At 38.7% G+C, this 17,351-nt stretch overlaps 1 protein-coding gene across 4 annotated transcripts in view; it reads left to right on the forward strand.

Moving 5' to 3' along the window:
- The window catches only part of ralgps2 (Ral GEF with PH domain and SH3 binding motif 2), a 104,317-nt gene that overhangs the window by 34,762 nt on the left and 52,204 nt on the right, over positions 1–17,351 (forward strand). For 2 of the 4 annotated variants that reach the window (XM_053242112.1, XM_053242113.1), the window contains exons 3-5: positions 5,700–5,829; positions 6,382–6,489; positions 8,582–8,632. In XM_053242112.1, coding sequence (XP_053098087.1) covers positions 5,700–5,829; positions 6,382–6,489; positions 8,582–8,632 — 289 coding nt within the window. Of the gene's footprint in view, positions 1–3,540; positions 3,642–5,699; positions 5,830–6,381; positions 6,490–8,581; positions 8,633–17,351 lie in introns of all 4 variants that reach the window. The other 2 variants (XM_053242114.1, XM_053242115.1) reach the window with 2 other exon arrangements.

A 17,351-nucleotide genomic window follows, 5' to 3' on the forward strand; every position in this document is an offset into this window, starting at 1 on the left:
TGGGTCGGTCGATGCGAGCCCCCAAACACAGTTTTCAAGAGGACCAGGGATCAGAAACAACGTTCCCACTTCAGCAATCGTATCAAACTAAAAAACGCAAGAGAGAAAACGACCTCAAGGACCAGTAAAGCCAGCAGCTACTTAGTGGTGTATTTAAACCATGCCTTCTACGTTTACTTTGCCTGGTCATTTGTAAGATGTGGATTAGTCTGTGTGGTGACAACGTGACGTGCTTTTGGTGCACTCACTAATAATTACTGAGTAAATTCAGTGCCATGTCTCCTTCACTGCTGCTCTACAGTATAGTGAGTGTGAGGGATTTTTAGAAACAGCGTGTTTCAAATCACACACTATATTCTTGCACTATATACGTGACTATCTAGCACCTGATAATACTCGGTGTATTATCGGCTGCAGATTATTTTATTTAGAATATTATTTAATCATTTATTAATCACCACCTCCATAATCTCCGGGCTTGATTTCCCTGAATTCTCCCTTTGCTGTACTTCTGACAAATGAAGGAAAGAGTTTTATAAGTACTTTATCAGCTCCATTTCCACCTACACACCCCTCAGCTAATTTTTTTTTCTTAAATTACATTAAATTTTGTCTGATTTTGACTCTGCAAACAGACTAATAGTTGCGAAAACACCCTTAATGTTTCAGTGGATCTTGTTCTCGTTGAATTTTCCAGCATCAGCACGCTCCCTGCACTAAGAGTGGCTGTTGCACTACAGTTTTTATTTGAGACACTTAAGTGCTCGTTATACTTACAGTGTAGTAAACCATAAGGAGTGAAACCATAAGGATATGTGAATGCACATGTTGTATCTGTTTAGACAAAAATGCTGCACTTTTAATTAATGAATTAAGGTGATAAATGCTGTTAAAAAAACAACAACATTATTTTATTTTGTATTCATACATGAATAGAATATGTTAAGGAAATGAGCAGATGTAGCGTTTTTTCTGTCAGTAAAATAATTTCATTCTTTAGAAGTTGCTTTGAAAGGTATGACATGTCTACCTTGCTGAAGGAAATGCAGGTAAACTAATTTATTTGCAAAGACCAGCACTTTGTGCAATAAGTGTGTTTGAGGAGAGAGTGTAATGCTGCATTCGACTAGAGGTCATAGCTCAGAATTCCCAACCTCCGACCAGGAAAAACACAAACAGTACACCCCCTTAATGTGGAATTCCTACTCTGAAGCTCAAGGTGGTCTTCTCAACTCTGAGTAATTCTGAGTTCAGCAAGTGAGAGCAAAGCAACATGGCTGCTCACAGAATGAGCAGTAAACAAAGTAGCACTTCTTACCTTTAAATGAGTTACACTGTACTGTCTATACGAGTATTTACTTTAGATCAATCAACATACAGACATATTCACTTAAATCTTTTACACTGAATAAACAGTTTGCTGTTTTGAGAAGGAAAATATACATCACTCATCACAAGTAGCTGGACAGATTGCTGCTAACAAAAGACGAATATGAAGGCATCCGTGGTTTCTTCCTACTTTGTAGATTAAATGCTGAGAAGTTGAAAAATGACGTGATTCCAAGCTCCGACTTTCCATTTCCAAGCTACGTCAAATGCAGCATAATACATGCAGTGTTCACTGACGCATCTCCATCAGCAGATAGGCACTTTGGAGAATGACTTTTCTGAGCTGCTGCACTGCGTCCTATCCCGAGTTCCTTCCTGGAGCTCCAAAATCTTCAGAAACGTGTTCGGATGGGAGTATGAGTGATCTGAGAACGTGCCGTTTTTACTGGAAGGCTGTCCTCAGAGGCAGTGCGCAGGCGGTGTTGCCTTGGCCAGGTTTCAGTCTGATTTGTTTCCTGCTGAATGTCTGATGACAGGCTTTTTTTTCTTCCACAGAAGTCTACAGCTCTCTTATTGTCATGGCAACTCCATGGAAATTTTACATTCTTGTGTCGGAAACTCATATTAGCCCAGTGTTGATGCGTGCGGAGCCAGCGTGCTCAGCTGAGAAAATGTTCTCATTATCCCTCTGCTTTTTTGACAATGTGAAACATTTTTGATTAGCAATACATTGCTGATTCCTCTCTCCCAAACCCTGCAAAAAATCTCCTAATTTCAGGCTGTTCTTAAAAGATCTTTTCCCCCCCCCTGTACAATCCAATCTGAACAGTTTCATTGTATTCATAGCTGCACTGATTTTCAAATGTTCAGCATTTTCAGTAGGAGTATACATCCCGCAGTGCAGGACAGGGAACATACCTGTTCATCTGACATACTGTACTTGTACGCTTAAAATGAATTATAGATAATTCACAAGTTGAAAGCACTTAAGATAGTTAATCTGTTGCATTAATCACAACATTTCATTAATCACAACAAATATAGCTATTCGTTTAGCATTTTTAGAGCTTCTCCTTATTAAATAAATACCTTCTTACTGGCTTTCTATCTCTTTACAGGTGTTTCATCTTGTCTTGATAAAAATATTTTTCATGATGTTTCGCTCAGCTGGGGTGACCGAGCATTTCACAGGTTCTGGGTGCTAAAAAATACAGCAGCGGTGTGTAATTGTGAAAGGCGTGCTTGCGTCACCGTTGCAGGTTGCTGTTTTTTATCACCTTTGTGTAAATGAACGGAAACGCAAACCTATGAGACGTACAGTTTATGAGAGCTGTACAGGGTAGGTGTTGCATTTGGCCCACAGTTCAGAGCAGCTGGCATGGCAAGCCCTGTTGTACTTAGTGCTCCGTGCTGATGTGTGTTTATTCAACTTTCGTCCTGTCAGATGTGTTGTTTGTGTGGCGTGTGGAGCACTTTTGTGCGCTAGACGTCTGTGGACTGGTTTAGAAAATCCTATAGTCACTGTTATTTGTATTGATTTATCCCACATTGTCATGTGGTTGTCTGCTTTTGCGGTTCTCTGTTTTGTAAACCCTGTGACCTCTCACACTGCAAGGCAAGCTCTGCAGCTGCTATTAAATCCCCTTCTGCTTTTACTGAGGTCACTACACCACCTAGTGGTAATAGTTGAGTATTACTATTTAACATTTTACAAGGTGTCTCAGAAGTCTCCATACACTTTTTAGCAAAATGTCTTCTAAAATTGTTCATGCTTAGTTTATATTATATATATATTTCAGATAGCATTTAAGAACGCCTTTGACAAAAGAAGAAGGTATTGAAATCATTCTCATGGCAGGATCGGGAAGCTGTCGCAAGGTCGAGATGGAGTTTAACAGGAAACATGGCAAGCACATCACACGCGACAGTGTTGCCAAACCTATTAACAAATTCAAAAAGACTAGAAGTGTTGCGGACCGACCGAGAAGTGGACGTCCACGAACATCCACTGACGAAGGCAACACCGATGTGGTGCTGGAACACACAGTCCCCTGTGTATGGAGACTTTTGAGACACCCTGTATAACACGTTTTTGTTTGCTGGTGCTGATTAATATTACGTCCTGAGGAAGCTATAATTATGGTGTCTTATACTTTCAGCATTTTTTGCATACTTATATTAAGATCTGTTATTTTTGTCCTTTTCTGTTAGGTTTGTACTGAAGACCTGCAGTGGAAATATTCACAAGGCAAACATCGTACTGAGTGGCGTGGGCAGAACAGCAGTCAGTATGCTTATCTGACATTGACTTGGTGAGTTGTGTGTGTGAGTGTGTTGGAGAGAAACACAGAAACTCTGATTAGGATTAGAACTGGGAAAGCTTTAAGGCAATACAAATTTCACCACCTGTTATTTCAGCTTGACCCAACACACACACACACACACTAAAGCCTATAAAGCCACATTAACACCTGCTCTTCCTCTCTCTTAAACACCCTTATTTCTGTTTATTCATTTTACTTTCGTTATCTTGACCAGGTATATTTTCAGGAAAACAAGGCACTGTTCAAATGTGTGAACAAAAAAAAATTGTGAACTCATCAGAAAACTCATTCTTTTCTCTAATAATAGCTGCACACACACTTTTTCCATATGGACAACTTCTTTGCAGACATTCCTCAGACTGTCTTTTACATGATTTCCAGGAGGTTTGAAGAACCCTTTGGATTTTTTTCAGTCATAAAGACAACAGTAAACACAATTGCATAGTCATTTCGCTACACAATGGTGCCACTAATAATTGCAGAAGGGCTTACGTTTACATTGTGCCATTGTGCCATTGTGTCATTGTGTCATTGTGTCTGATACTGGCTTATTTCAGCTATATTTGGACAGCAGAGTTGCATATTGAAGACTGCTAGACACAACTAGGGCAGAACATATGTATAAAGACCCTCCTGTCAACTTTAAAGTCACTGATATTGCATCATTTGACACTGAACGTGTCCTTCTGGTGATGAAATTATAACAGTGCGCTCCAAAAACAATCAGAGTGCAGTGCAAGGAAGACCACTAGGGTTATCAGGATACCAAAATGTTGTCCTTGATAGAAATACCAGATGTAGTATATTGTGGGTCTTGATACCAAAACCACATTTCAATTAATCAGTCAGTACAGGCAAACAGAAACATAGCCAGAAGTGAGTGAACAGGAAGTGACTAAATAATTCAGTCATCTTTTTATTTAATATGTGCAGGTATAATGTGTTAGACCAGTCTTGTTGCAGTTTGCTGTTGTGTGAACGTTGACAGTCAGTTAGTTCTCCCTAAAAACATGCATAAAATGCTAGCAGTACAGTAGTGTACGATTTCGAACTGTACTGTTGTTAAGTTAAAACTAACTTTAGCAGTGAGTAAAGGCACTCACTGCAGTGACCATGTACCATTAAATGCTTCTGCTGTTTCTCACAATCCCACAGACAAATGATTACAAATCAAAATATTTGTCACATGAAAACACAAGTTAAATCATCAGAGCAACAGCGTACTGCAACGTAAAGAGTTTCCATAGTTTAGAAGCCATATTGTTTTGCAGCGTGCGCTACCATTTAATCAAATGCCACCGTGTGTTTCAAAACACAGTCCAACTAATCGATAATGAAACCCATTGCAAACTGTTTATATTATCAAATTTTGTTCTGTTTTGTTGGCTAGTTGTTGTAGCCCTAAACATTATAGACTTGAATCAAAACATATTGAACTTTCGATACCTTGTATGAGTCTACGTCCCACACGTGCTATAAATTGGCGGCCATTTTAGGTAGTTTAGGCGCTTCTTGCACCTTGCTCCAAGCCCTAACTATTCCTCTATCTATAGATCAATTGATCAGTTGATTGGACCTGCCGTCTTTTGATTTGAAATGAAAATTTTATCCTTCTGAGCTGACCTAATGATTGTACTGTTTAATTAGAGCTCTGTAAAATCGGTACAAGTACCAAAATGTTAACTGAATCTTGATCATTAATAATAATTAAAATAATTTTGGACCAAAATATTTTCCAAGCGACCCAGAACCTCTCTGAAGGTGTGATATGTGTGATGAGAAAGCAAGAGTCTTTTTGTTCATGCTGTGTTGGCACATTTTCTAAACATTTGTGCAGGTTTATTGAGTAATTAATTAATCAGTGCCACTAGGTCCTGTGGATACTAATGTTCACGAAGTACTAAAAGTGGATATAACTAGTCTAAATAAATAGTCTATAAAAATAGACTAGTGTGCAGTAGAAAAAAACGGAACAGCTCCAGTTTTCTGATTGTGTGTGTGTGTGTGTGTGTGTGTGTGTGTGTGTGTGTGTGTGTGTGTGTGTAGACTGCCAGGCAGGCAAACACCAGCAGATGAGGATGATGATGATGAAACTATTGCGCTAGTGCCAGATGGTTTGGGAATGATGGACGTCCCTAATGGCCAACCCAGTGTCTCCACTGCTGTCACCTCAGAGGTCAGTTAACACGCCCTTTCAAATGTGTGTGTGTGTGTGTGTGTGTGTGTGTTGTGTTACTCAACAATGACAAATTCTGTTAGTAGAATATAATTAATGTGTGTTTGGTTTTTAGCATGGTAGTAGGTTTAGTAGGTTTAGAATACAGTGTACTATTATTTATCATTGTAAAGATTGTCTGTTCTTTAGATTTGTACTGGAGTCATGAGACTAACGTTGCTGACAAGTAAAGGACGTATATAGCTACCAGTGTAGCTTTACATGAAATGTAATCCATGTCTGAATAATAATACACATGCTTTAACCTGTTTTAAGATGTTTAGTATTCTCAAACCTCTCTTTGTTCTAAACTGATTAGAAGCTTCCCTTAGTTGTTAGCCAACTTTCAGACATCAAGCATATCTTGGCTGATCGTCTGTATTTGGTGTAAGAGGAAAATTGTGTAAATGTCCTTTTTGGATGAACAATTTCTTTAAGTTAGTCAGTTAAGAGCAGACTGGGTTTCTACACCCCTGTGTAACTGTCTGTATGGACTCTCATTATGTCTTTCAGAAGAGCAGCAGTTCAGAGTCTCTGAGTGAGAAGGGCTCGGCTGAGCTGAAGAAAAGTTTCGATGCTGTTGTCTTTGATGTGCTGAAGGTCACACCAGAGGAATATGCAGTAAGACATGCTTGCTATCTCTTTGTGCAAGAGTGTGTGAGAGTGTAAGAGTGTAAGAGTGAGAGACGTAGTGACACACTGCAAACAAATACTCGTTATGCACTAGACGTGTCTTTTAATCCCACTCTCACCTGCTCCTGCAAGAAATCAGAACAGTCCCACCCTCTCCTGACCAATCCCACCCTCTCCTGACCAATCCCACCCTCTCCCGACCAATCCCACCCCCAGGTCCTTTGGTACCACATGATCCACAAGAGCACATGAGGAAATGCGCACTGCTGTACTGGAGACTAGCATGGTCATACTAGCCTTAGTAATAATTAAAGCATGCTGGCATTAATTCACTTACACTGCAATATCTTCTTGCTGTCCAGGTTAAATATAGCAAAGAGCTGGAGTGCTTCATACAAACTTTGCAGTTCTCTAGCTATTTAAAGTGCCTTCATTAAAATGCAAAACCAAGATAGGAATTTATTCTCAGCAGCTGCACAAACGCACAAAGCGTTGCCACCTCACACCTCCAGGTTTCCTCCAGGTTTGCTGGTTTCAAAAGGTAGGAGGTCTGGCTACTCTACTCTAAATTGGCCCTAGGTGTGAATGAGTGCATGAATATGAATAGCGTGTGTACATGATGTCCTGTGATGGACCGGCATTCCCATTCATGGCATATTCGCACCTCACACACAGTGATCCTGGGATTGACCCCGGAGATGCTGTGACCCTGACCAGGATAAAGTGCTTGGTTAAGATCAATCAATGAGTACAGATCCAACTTTACTGCACAATTGGGCATGGGTTCATTCATGCAATTATCCAGTCAGCCAATCACGTGGCAACAAAGCAATGCATGAAATCATACAGATACAGATCAAGAGTGTCTGTATCTTCAGTCAGACATCAGAATCTCAGTGACTTTGGCTGTGGCATGGTTGTTTGTGCCAGTTGGGCTGATTTGTGTATCTCAGAAACTGCTGATCTCCTGGGATTTTCACACACACCAGTCTGTAGAGTTTACACAGAAAGGTGCGAAAAACATCCAGCATGTGGCAGGTCCGCAGGCAGAAGAAAACACCTCGTTGATGAGAGAAGTCAGAGGAGCATGTCCAGACTGGTTTGGGCTGGCGGGAAGTCTATAGTACCTCAAATAATCGCTCTTTACAACTGTGGTGAGCGCAAACCCATCTCAGAATGCACAGCACGTGGAAACCTAGAGGTGGATGGCAGAAAACTTGTTGTCTCTAGAGTTTACACAGAATTGTGTTTATATATATAAAAAAAAAAAAAAAAACACTGGAGCCTCAGATTCCTGTTCTCGGGTGAAGAGGGAGGAATCTGATGTGGTCTTCTCCTGTTGTATCCCATCTACCTCAAGGTTTGACTATTTGTGCCTTCTGAGATGCTTTTCTGCTCACCACGGTTGTAAAGAGTGGTTATTTGTATTACCGTAGCCTTTCCCCAGTCTGATCTCTGATTTGAACTGAAGCTCTGGACATTTTATGCATTGTGATGCTGACACTTGATTGGGTAACTGTATTATTGCATGAATGTGCAGATGATAAGGTGGATGGTGAGTTAATGTTTATATTGTACAAATATGTGTTTATGTTGCGAAGGGAAAAAAAAATGTCTGTTGATTTTAAAATGATGAAATGCTACTGTGCGAGAAAACCGTTTAGTTCCCTAATTGGCTCAGTAATAAGTGTAAATTCAATATTGAGCAAAAAAAATATGAAGACATTCATTTTAGCGCTAGATCCTCTTCACTAAACTGTACAGAAGAGATTTTGTTGAATTGCATGCAAATAAAAATGGTAATGTGAATACAATTACATTAGTTCCTTAGGAGACTGCAGATGTGGTTATTTATACAGCTGTCACTTCATCAGTCGTGCATCCTCTTAGAATGGAAGAGCGGCAGCGAGAGGGGGATGTAGCCCTTAATTAATTTACTTCCATGCAGCGCATACTTAAACACAATCCACTCATCATCACCCAGTTATAGATTTTTGGCCAGAGGTTGAAGCATATTAAAATTAATAAAAAAGACTGCAACATTTAATAGATTTTCTGCATTTTTTTTTTTTTTTCGTAGGGTCAGATCACACTTATGGATGCTCCAGTGTTCAAAGCCATCCAGCCTGAGGTGAGTGTGGATCCAAGTGCCATTTACAAGCGCACACACACACACACACACACACACACACACACACACACACACACAGATTTCTCAAACTTTACTACCATCATCTTTGGCAGTGCTGACTCTCACCAGTAGGGGGCAGTGAGTCCCTTTTTTAATTTACTGTTCCTCTCTTTGTGCAACTTTAGTAGCTCATAATTCATTAACATCATTCTTTTTATGATGTTTGATGTATTATAAAACATTTTAAAATGAAAAGAGTAGCCCCCACCCACACACACATTTGCGCACAGAGTGACATCTAGAGATGTTTTTTTACCTCCTAACCTAACAGGTTTCAACGTAGGGAGGCAAGCAAGAAAAACAAACAAAGGACAAAGGTGAAAAAAAACGGTCTTGTTAGCGAGAAAATATAGGAAGATTTATGACCTGTTGAATAGAAAATATTTCACTGCCAGTGTTCAGTGTTGTAGTAGAACTAGATTTTCTTTTGCTTTTCTGCCTCATGTCGAAGCAAGCAGTCTTTTCAAACTAATCTTTGTTTAATCTTTATTACTGGTAATAAATGTAATGTAAATAGGAAACTTGGCTCATTATAAAGTCCATACTAGCTAGAACTGGAGAGAGCAGTTTTTCTGGGGAAAATGCTAAATGTTAACGCACCCTTAGTGAAGTCTGGGTGTACTGAATACTTAGAAAGACATGGTTGTGTCCAAGAGACTTCTCTGTAAAGCTGATTTCTGTGTTTTAGTTTAGTGAATACCAGTGTAATATTATGATGCGTGCTCATTAATGATCACTGGCAAAAATTTGGGGAAAGAGGGAAAAAAGGCAAAAGAAGGCATACTGAGAAAATATTGTGTGTCTGAGATTCATTTGTCTTGGTTCATTACAGCTGTCCGAAATGTTTTCACGTATTGGTTTCATTTACACAATTATCTGGCCTGATTTAATCTGTCACTGATGTGATTTTATCACCGATTCAGCAGCCGTATGAGGTTTTGGTTGTTTTGGCAGTCGTGGAACTGCCCGACCTGTCAGCATACTAGAACTGTGAGATACTAAATCTGTTTTTGGCAGTAACGGCAGACTTGGCCTATGACCCCCTGCTTTTTATGGCTTAGTTTCATCTGTTGGCTCTGTCCTAGCTTCACTAGTCTTTTAAGAATATTGTGATGATTATAAATAAATTAACAGGTATTGTGCACATTTCTTTCTGATCGCTAACTTGTATAGCTGAAGATCAGGCACGAGTAATCTTGATGACTAATTTCGTATCCATAATCCTTGAAAATGTGTGAGCAAAATAGTTAATATCAGGGAATAAATTTTAGTATTTTTCTATACGCAGAGAAAGCGAGTGCTCAGGTGAAAGGCACACTGACACATCTTTCCATTTGCATGCCTTGAATGGCTTTTTCTTAAATAAAAATGCATGAAGACATATTTTTCCTCTAGTCACATGTCTCTTCTGAAGTAAGAGAGTTATACAGACTTGACTTTAAAACCTTGTGTTCAGTAAGAGCAGTTAGAGTTAAGTAGCGAGAGTGTACGTGTGCTCAGACCAGAAAAGACACAGGGACCCTGTTCACACCTGACATTAACATGCGTCCTGGGTGACCCACTCATAAGTGGACAGCGCCAAGTGTATCTCGGATACGATCACTCAAACCATCTTCGGTGGTGCTCTGGGATGAATATGACCACATAACATTTGAAGTGTGAACGCAAAGGCGTCTCAGTTCATGCCAGACAGCAACAAAAGGTCACTGAATCGACTGCGTCATTGCCTTAGTTGGAAAATACGTAACCATTGTGAGACACTCTGGAAATTGCGCCGAACCTTATCGCTAATAGATAAAAGTGGTGACGTAACAGCAGCTGCTTTTTGTAGCTTCTTTCATCGTCTCATCTCCCATTCACTTCTAAGTTTCGTTAGCGTCGAAACGTCTGAAACAGCCTGTACAGGTACACGAGACAAGATTTGCAATATTTCTGCCCGAAAGCAAATACAGTGGAAGACTGAGGTAATAAATGCGCGACACCCTTCCTTCAGTGGAAATGATGCATGAAATCTAATTGCAAGTGCTCACTGGAGAAGCATTCAAAATGCAAGGTGTAAACGGCTTTCCGCTTCGAGACGGATCACTTGAGACTGACGTGTGAACAGGGCCTATGAGAGAGGCTCTGAAATTCAGTCTTATGAAGAGAAACATTGGCATTTCTGCATCACACACAAAGGATAAATACATATCAATAAGTCAATTTCTTAAAACATTTAACTTTTATAACAGTTTAGTAAGTAATGTAGAAGAGACAGCTAGATAAGGAATACAGACAAATACCATTACACCTATTTCTCATAACTTCTCAGGGAAAAAAAAAAAAAATCATATTCATGAGCAGCCAAGATCTCTCTCTCTCTCTCTCTCTCTCTCTTTCCCTCTCACTCTCTCTGCACACAGTCTAATGCTTTGCAGCTGCATGTTCATGTTGCTGTAACAGGGGAGCGATTGCAAGCATTGTTTTGCTGCATGGTTACAATATACGGTCACATTAGGCTTCGGCTCAGCTGTGGCTCAACCCAGCACGTGATCACACCGACCGCCACACGAAAACATGCTCACTGCTGCCATACGCATGACAATCTCCTGCTTTTGCTGCTCTTACAGCTTTATGCTGCTTGATGGATGGACACACACACACACACACACGCATATATGCTCGCATATACGGTAGCTGCAGTATAAAATTATGGCAAGAATATGAAGATGGAGGGAGTGCTCTGAGCCTGGATGTGTGTTTTGGGGTTTGTCTTTGTCTCTTTCTAAAACATGCAGTAACAGGATAACTGCAGAGTTCGTAGTGGCTCTCCAGAGAAATAAAGCACAGCCCTGGAACATTCATTCACTGTACTCCGCTTCTGGAAATGACATTTACTTCAGAGATTCATAAGCTTGAGGTGAAGGTCATTTAGAGGCAAGACATGCAACAGACATAATTTTTAACAGCACATTCTTATATTTTCCTTATGTCTAAGTGTGTGAAACATTTTCAGCAAACAAAATACAAGACTTCCTGTTCTTGCTATGACTTGGAACAATCCATTATCACCTCTTATCCATTTTCTATCAAACAAAAATACACCTGGCAAGCTTCTTTTTTTTTTCCCTTCTTTCCCCATATCTAATGCTTCACCGGTTTTTTTTTTCCTACCTGTCTCTCCCATGATCGGTTGCTTTTTTTTTTTTTTTTTGGGTTAGTGGTAGGTCTCCAGTTTTCCAGGCATGGCTGTAAATGGCCTGCTGGGACACAGGGATCTGTCAGGGCTTTGTGTGCTTTTGGATGAGGAGCTCAGGGAGAGACAGTGTCTGAAACTCCACGTTAAATCATAATCTGTCTTACTGCAAACCAGCTAGACAGTGTTTTCCGGTCTTTATATCAGAGGTTCCCGGTCTACTTTTTTTTTTTTTGAACCACTTCAACCTGAATTATTTGCTTTAAGCACCACTTGAGACTTCAGGTGGGCAAACATTAAGTGAAACATCTGTAATAAATGACAAAATTGTTACTTAAACCTTGATACTTTTCAGTTTGTGAAATGTATTAACGTTGGTGTAATATGATGTTGTCATTTCTATGACACATTAGCAAGATGTTGCAATTAGATGTTGCTCTTTAATGTACCGTGTAAAAAGTCGTCATTACACGTTGATCTCAGTTGGGAATGTAGTCATTCATTTAAACCTGACTTCAGTCAGTTTAGTGAAAAGTGGCAGCTACAGTTTGAAATTTTTTTAATATGATAGCCTAGTCTAAAAATATCACAATACAGTTTCATAATATCATGGTATTAATTGACCATTTTAAAGAAGTATTTATTATGAAATCTTTATAAGGAAGTCTCTTTGCATGTCCTTGTACATATAACAAAAAAACAAAAGGAAATGAAAAGATCAAATCCTCTAAATCTTAGAACTCGTAATATATATATATATATATATATATATATATATATATATATATATATATATATATATATATATATATATATATATGTGTATATATAATATACATTACGTTATATATTACGTATATTATATATATTATATAATACAGGGAACTCAGGACGGTCTCTTAAACTCTAAAATCCCAAAGATCCTTTTATAATATATAATTACATTGCCTGAAATAGTTTTACATGTTTTACATTTTTCTTCTAAAAAAAGTTTTTAGAAAGAGTTTAGTAAAGATATTTTAAGATGATATTCATGTTGTAATTATAAGATAGAGAGAGAGTGGCTGTGAGGAAAAGTGCTGCTTTGACTCAAAGAAAAAAAAATAAAAAATCAAAACACCAAATGTGTTTTAAACAGTATTTTGAGGGTTAAAAAAAAAAAAAAAAAGTCACCGATGATTTAATAGTCTGATCATATGCTGTGACTAACCATGAAACTGACGCTGTAACAACCCTAGTGACAACCAATTCACTTCTCAGGAAAGCGACAACTAAAACGTGTTATGCTAACATTTCTGCACCTACACGTGGTTTGGTGGAAAATGTTTGGCTTACCCACGAAATCATAACACTGCAAAGTGCAAAGTAGCACTGATACATAACCTCAGAGTAGAAGTCTTTTATTATCCCGTAGATTTGGTGCAGGAAGATGTATACGTGAGTTTTTAAGCTAGGTGATTTAGAGTTGATCATAACTGCGTGTGTGTGTGTGTGTGTGTGTGTGTGTGCTTGCAATGAGTTTTATTTCCTCATTGTTCTGACACACACATTCTGTCTGATTGATGGTTTGTAATTAGTTTTGGCGGAGTGGCCCCCCTGCAGCTCTGTGTGTGGATGTGAGTGTCCTGGAAGTTCCTTTAGTTGCAACCTAATTCACCTATTAGGAATTTGCTTGTGTAACTTATCTCTTGTGGGTGTGTACCGTCTGTCCGACGTTTTTATTTCTGTTGACAGAGTAGTAGCCAAAATATATATTCTACAGACCACGATTTACTACACTATATCATTTGATGTCTTTAAATGTATTTAAATTCTGTTATTTTTTTAATAAAGTGGAAAAAATGTGAGAATTGCTTGTTTGAGATACATTACATGCCAGACATCATATTATTTTTGTTAGCTGATTAGCAGAGTTAGCTAACTTCTAGTACAAGCTACATACACTCACCAGAGGCACCACCACATATATCTATATATATATATGTATACCTAGGTATTTTCTAACTGGTTAATGCAAATTAAATGACACACTGATCAGTGTGAAACTTGGTCGTTTGATTTATAGGTTATGAGCCAGACGGTGTATTAACAGTTTGGCAGCGGAAGCTAACTGTACTAGCTACAAACACTTTCCAGAGACAGCAACGATCTCTGCTACTTCTTTCCAAGCTTTATTTTTGTTCCTAACATTTCTATTTGTATTTAATGAGAGGTTGTATGTGACAGAATAAGATTAAACTACGGTAAGTTTTTCCTGCCCTTTTTTTTAAAAAAAAAAAATTAAAAAAATTTTTTTTTTGAGTCAAGCAGGACCTTATTTCGGGTAGAAACTAAAGTCCTGAGAAGAGAATCGAAAAAATGTTGTATCATGCACACCACACGATTGATTATTTGAGCCAGTCATTTGGACTTTTCGACTTTTACCGCATCATTCGCATCAAGTTGAGAAAATCTCAGCTCGCTCGTCACACTGCTTTGTCACTCACGGCTGTTCCCTTGTCACAAGTGTACGTAGAGCGTGTTGCTTTGTCGCTCGCTGGTGTGAACGCACCTTTGTGAACGCCCTGCCATGCCATCACGATCCCCCAGTCTGACAAACCCTGCTTTATATGAATCTCCACTGTTCTCCCATTAAGCCTTGTTTCAGTTTGGTCAGCACTTCACATTTTATCTCTCTGAAAAAGTGATGATCATTGTGTAGGAATGGGCAGAAATCAACAAATCGTTATGTGTCTTTGTGCTACAAGGTTTGTTATGAAAGAGAAACAACAATTTCACATTATTATCTTCCAGAAGAAGGAATTAAAATGTGTTTACCTTCCACCTTTGCCCAGCATTATTGTGCTCGTGTCCTGTTTGTCTATAACCCTGACAGGTATAGGTATTTTTATTCATTTTCTTTAACAGAGGATTATAACTTTGTGCAAGCATTGAGCCTAGTTATTATAGATATTGTTATTCCTCACACTGTATTTATAATGGTGGAGTTATAATGGCACTGGCCCCAAGATACCGGTGTATCTTGTCAGAGGAAAAGGGCTCCTGAGGTGTAGATCCTGCTGCTTCTTATTGTGTGCAAATGAGAGCTCACAGATTTGGGCTAAGATACTGGCTGAGAATAATTGACAATCCAGTTATATTAATGCTGACAGTGAGTCTGTGGGTGTACCAGTATCTGTCACAAGGTGAAGAATACTTCTTTGTTCATCCCGAAACAGTGCATGTTAAAAGACAAAGGCTTTTGCTGCTCAGAACTAAACAGCGATCGTGACCGTTAAACACACGCCAGCACGTTATTCATTAAAAAGATGACCACTGGATGAACCAGGTTTGATGATATAACATGTTTAGGACCATGTTGCAAATCTGTACAATTTCTTTAAAATTTTATAGTGTGTGTCAATGTGGCTGCATCTATTGTTCCATATTCATGTCTTTCTTAAACTAACTTCCTAATAGCTAGATCCCTTAAGAGTGTGTGAGGAAGAGGAGCTCTAAAAAGCTTTAGAAGAGAGCTTTAGTAGGAATAAAGCTGTAGCATGGAAATGAGCGCATGTGTTTTCAGGGAGAGCAGCTCTTGATTTCTCTCACTGCAGGATTCCTGCTGGTTTCATGTGTTTTAAATGAGACTAAATGTTCACTTCAACAGAATCACAGACATTCATGTTCTTTTCCTTGTTTTTTTTTTTTTTTTTTTTTTGGTGTGATGGAGCGACTCTGATCGGAAAAGAGGAAACTGAAATCTTCAGCAGTTTTTATACTTTCACATATAAATACGTGTTAAGTGAATTTTGTAGAAATCCTGTACTGAAATGTATGCCACCCGCGAGAACGTCAGAAATGTAGGAGAAAAACACTTAAACTGCTATCAGGCTGCACATCAGACGTGATTTGTCTTACTGAAATCTTGTAGACCTGTTCAGCCTAGCATTTTTGCCTGCTCTGACATCTTTAACGACTGAATCACATGTGTTAGTCTAATGGAGGGAGCTCAACACTCCCTCCTTAATTTTTGCCAGATGTTGCTCTTTAATGTACCGTGTAAAAAGTCGTCATTACACGTTGATCTCAGTTGGGAATGTAGTCATTCATTTAAACCTGACTTCAGTCAGTTTAGTGAAAAGTGGCAGCTGCAGTTTGAAATTTTTTTAATATGATAGCCTAGTCTAAAAATATCACAATATAGTTTCATAATATCAAGGTATTAAATGACCATTTTAAAGAAGTATTTATTATGAAATCTTTATAAGGAAGTCTCTTTGCATGTCCTTGTACATATAACAAAAAACAGAAGGAAACGAAAAAGATCAAATCCTCTAAATCTTAGAACCCGTAATTTAAAAAATTTTTTTAAGTCATTTCTACCAGGGAACTCAGGACTGTCTCTTAAACTCTAAAATCCCAAAGATCCTTTTATAATATATAATTACATTGCCTGAAATAGTTTTACATGTAAAACTAGTTTAAGCTGAAAAGTTTTTAGAAAGAGTTTAGTAAAGATATTTTAAGATGATATTCATGTTGTAATTATAAGATAGAGAGAGAGTGGCTGTGAGGAAAAGTGCTGCTTTGACTCAAAGAAAAAAAAAACACCAAAATTTATTAGTATTTTGAGGGTTAAAAAAAAAAAAAAAAAAAAAAAAAAGAGTCACCGGTGATTTAATAGTCTGATCATATGCTGTGACTAACCATGAAACTGACGCTGTAACAACCCTAGTGACAACCAATTCACTTCTCAGGAAAGCGACAACTAAAACGTGTTATGCTAACATTTCTGCACCTACACGTGGTTTGGCGGAAAATGTTTGGCTTACCCACGAAATCATAACACTGCAAAGTGCAAAGTAGCACTGATACATAACCTCAGAGTAGAAGTCTTTTATTATCCCATAGATTTGGTGCAGGAAGATGTATACGTGAGTTTTTAAGCTAGGTGATTTAGAGTTGATCATAACTGCGTGTGTGTGTGTGTGTGTGTGTGTGTGTGTAATGAGTTTTTTGTCCTCATTGTTCTGACACACACATTCTGTCTGATTGATGGTTTGTAATTAGTTTTGGCGGAGTGGCCCCCCTGCAGCTCTGTGTGTGGATGTGAGTGTCCTGGAAGTTCCTTTAGTTGCAACCTAATTCACCTATTAGGAAAATCTTAGCTCTTTGTCAAGAATGATTTCCTTGGCCCGCTCCACGGCGCAGGGGACACACGGCAACCCACAAACTCCATCCGAAACATGTGAGGGGGTGCGTGTGGCCCGGTTGGTTAACATCTGTGTTTGTGTGGATGTTGCTATGCTGCAGTCTCTCTTGGCAAGTTTATGATTCATTATTTTGTTTTTGAGTGTGTCTTAGTGTAGTGTGGGTTGACTGTGTGTGTGTGTGTATGTATGTGTGTGTGTATGTGTGTGTGTATGTGTGTGTGTATGTGTGTGTATATGTGTGTGTATATGTGTGTGTATATGTGTGTGTGTGTGTGTGTGTGTGTGTGTG

This window comes from Pangasianodon hypophthalmus, chromosome 19, assembly GCF_027358585.1.
Source record: "Pangasianodon hypophthalmus isolate fPanHyp1 chromosome 19, fPanHyp1.pri, whole genome shotgun sequence".
In the NCBI taxonomy this organism is placed as follows: Eukaryota; Metazoa; Chordata; class Actinopteri; order Siluriformes; family Pangasiidae; genus Pangasianodon; species Pangasianodon hypophthalmus.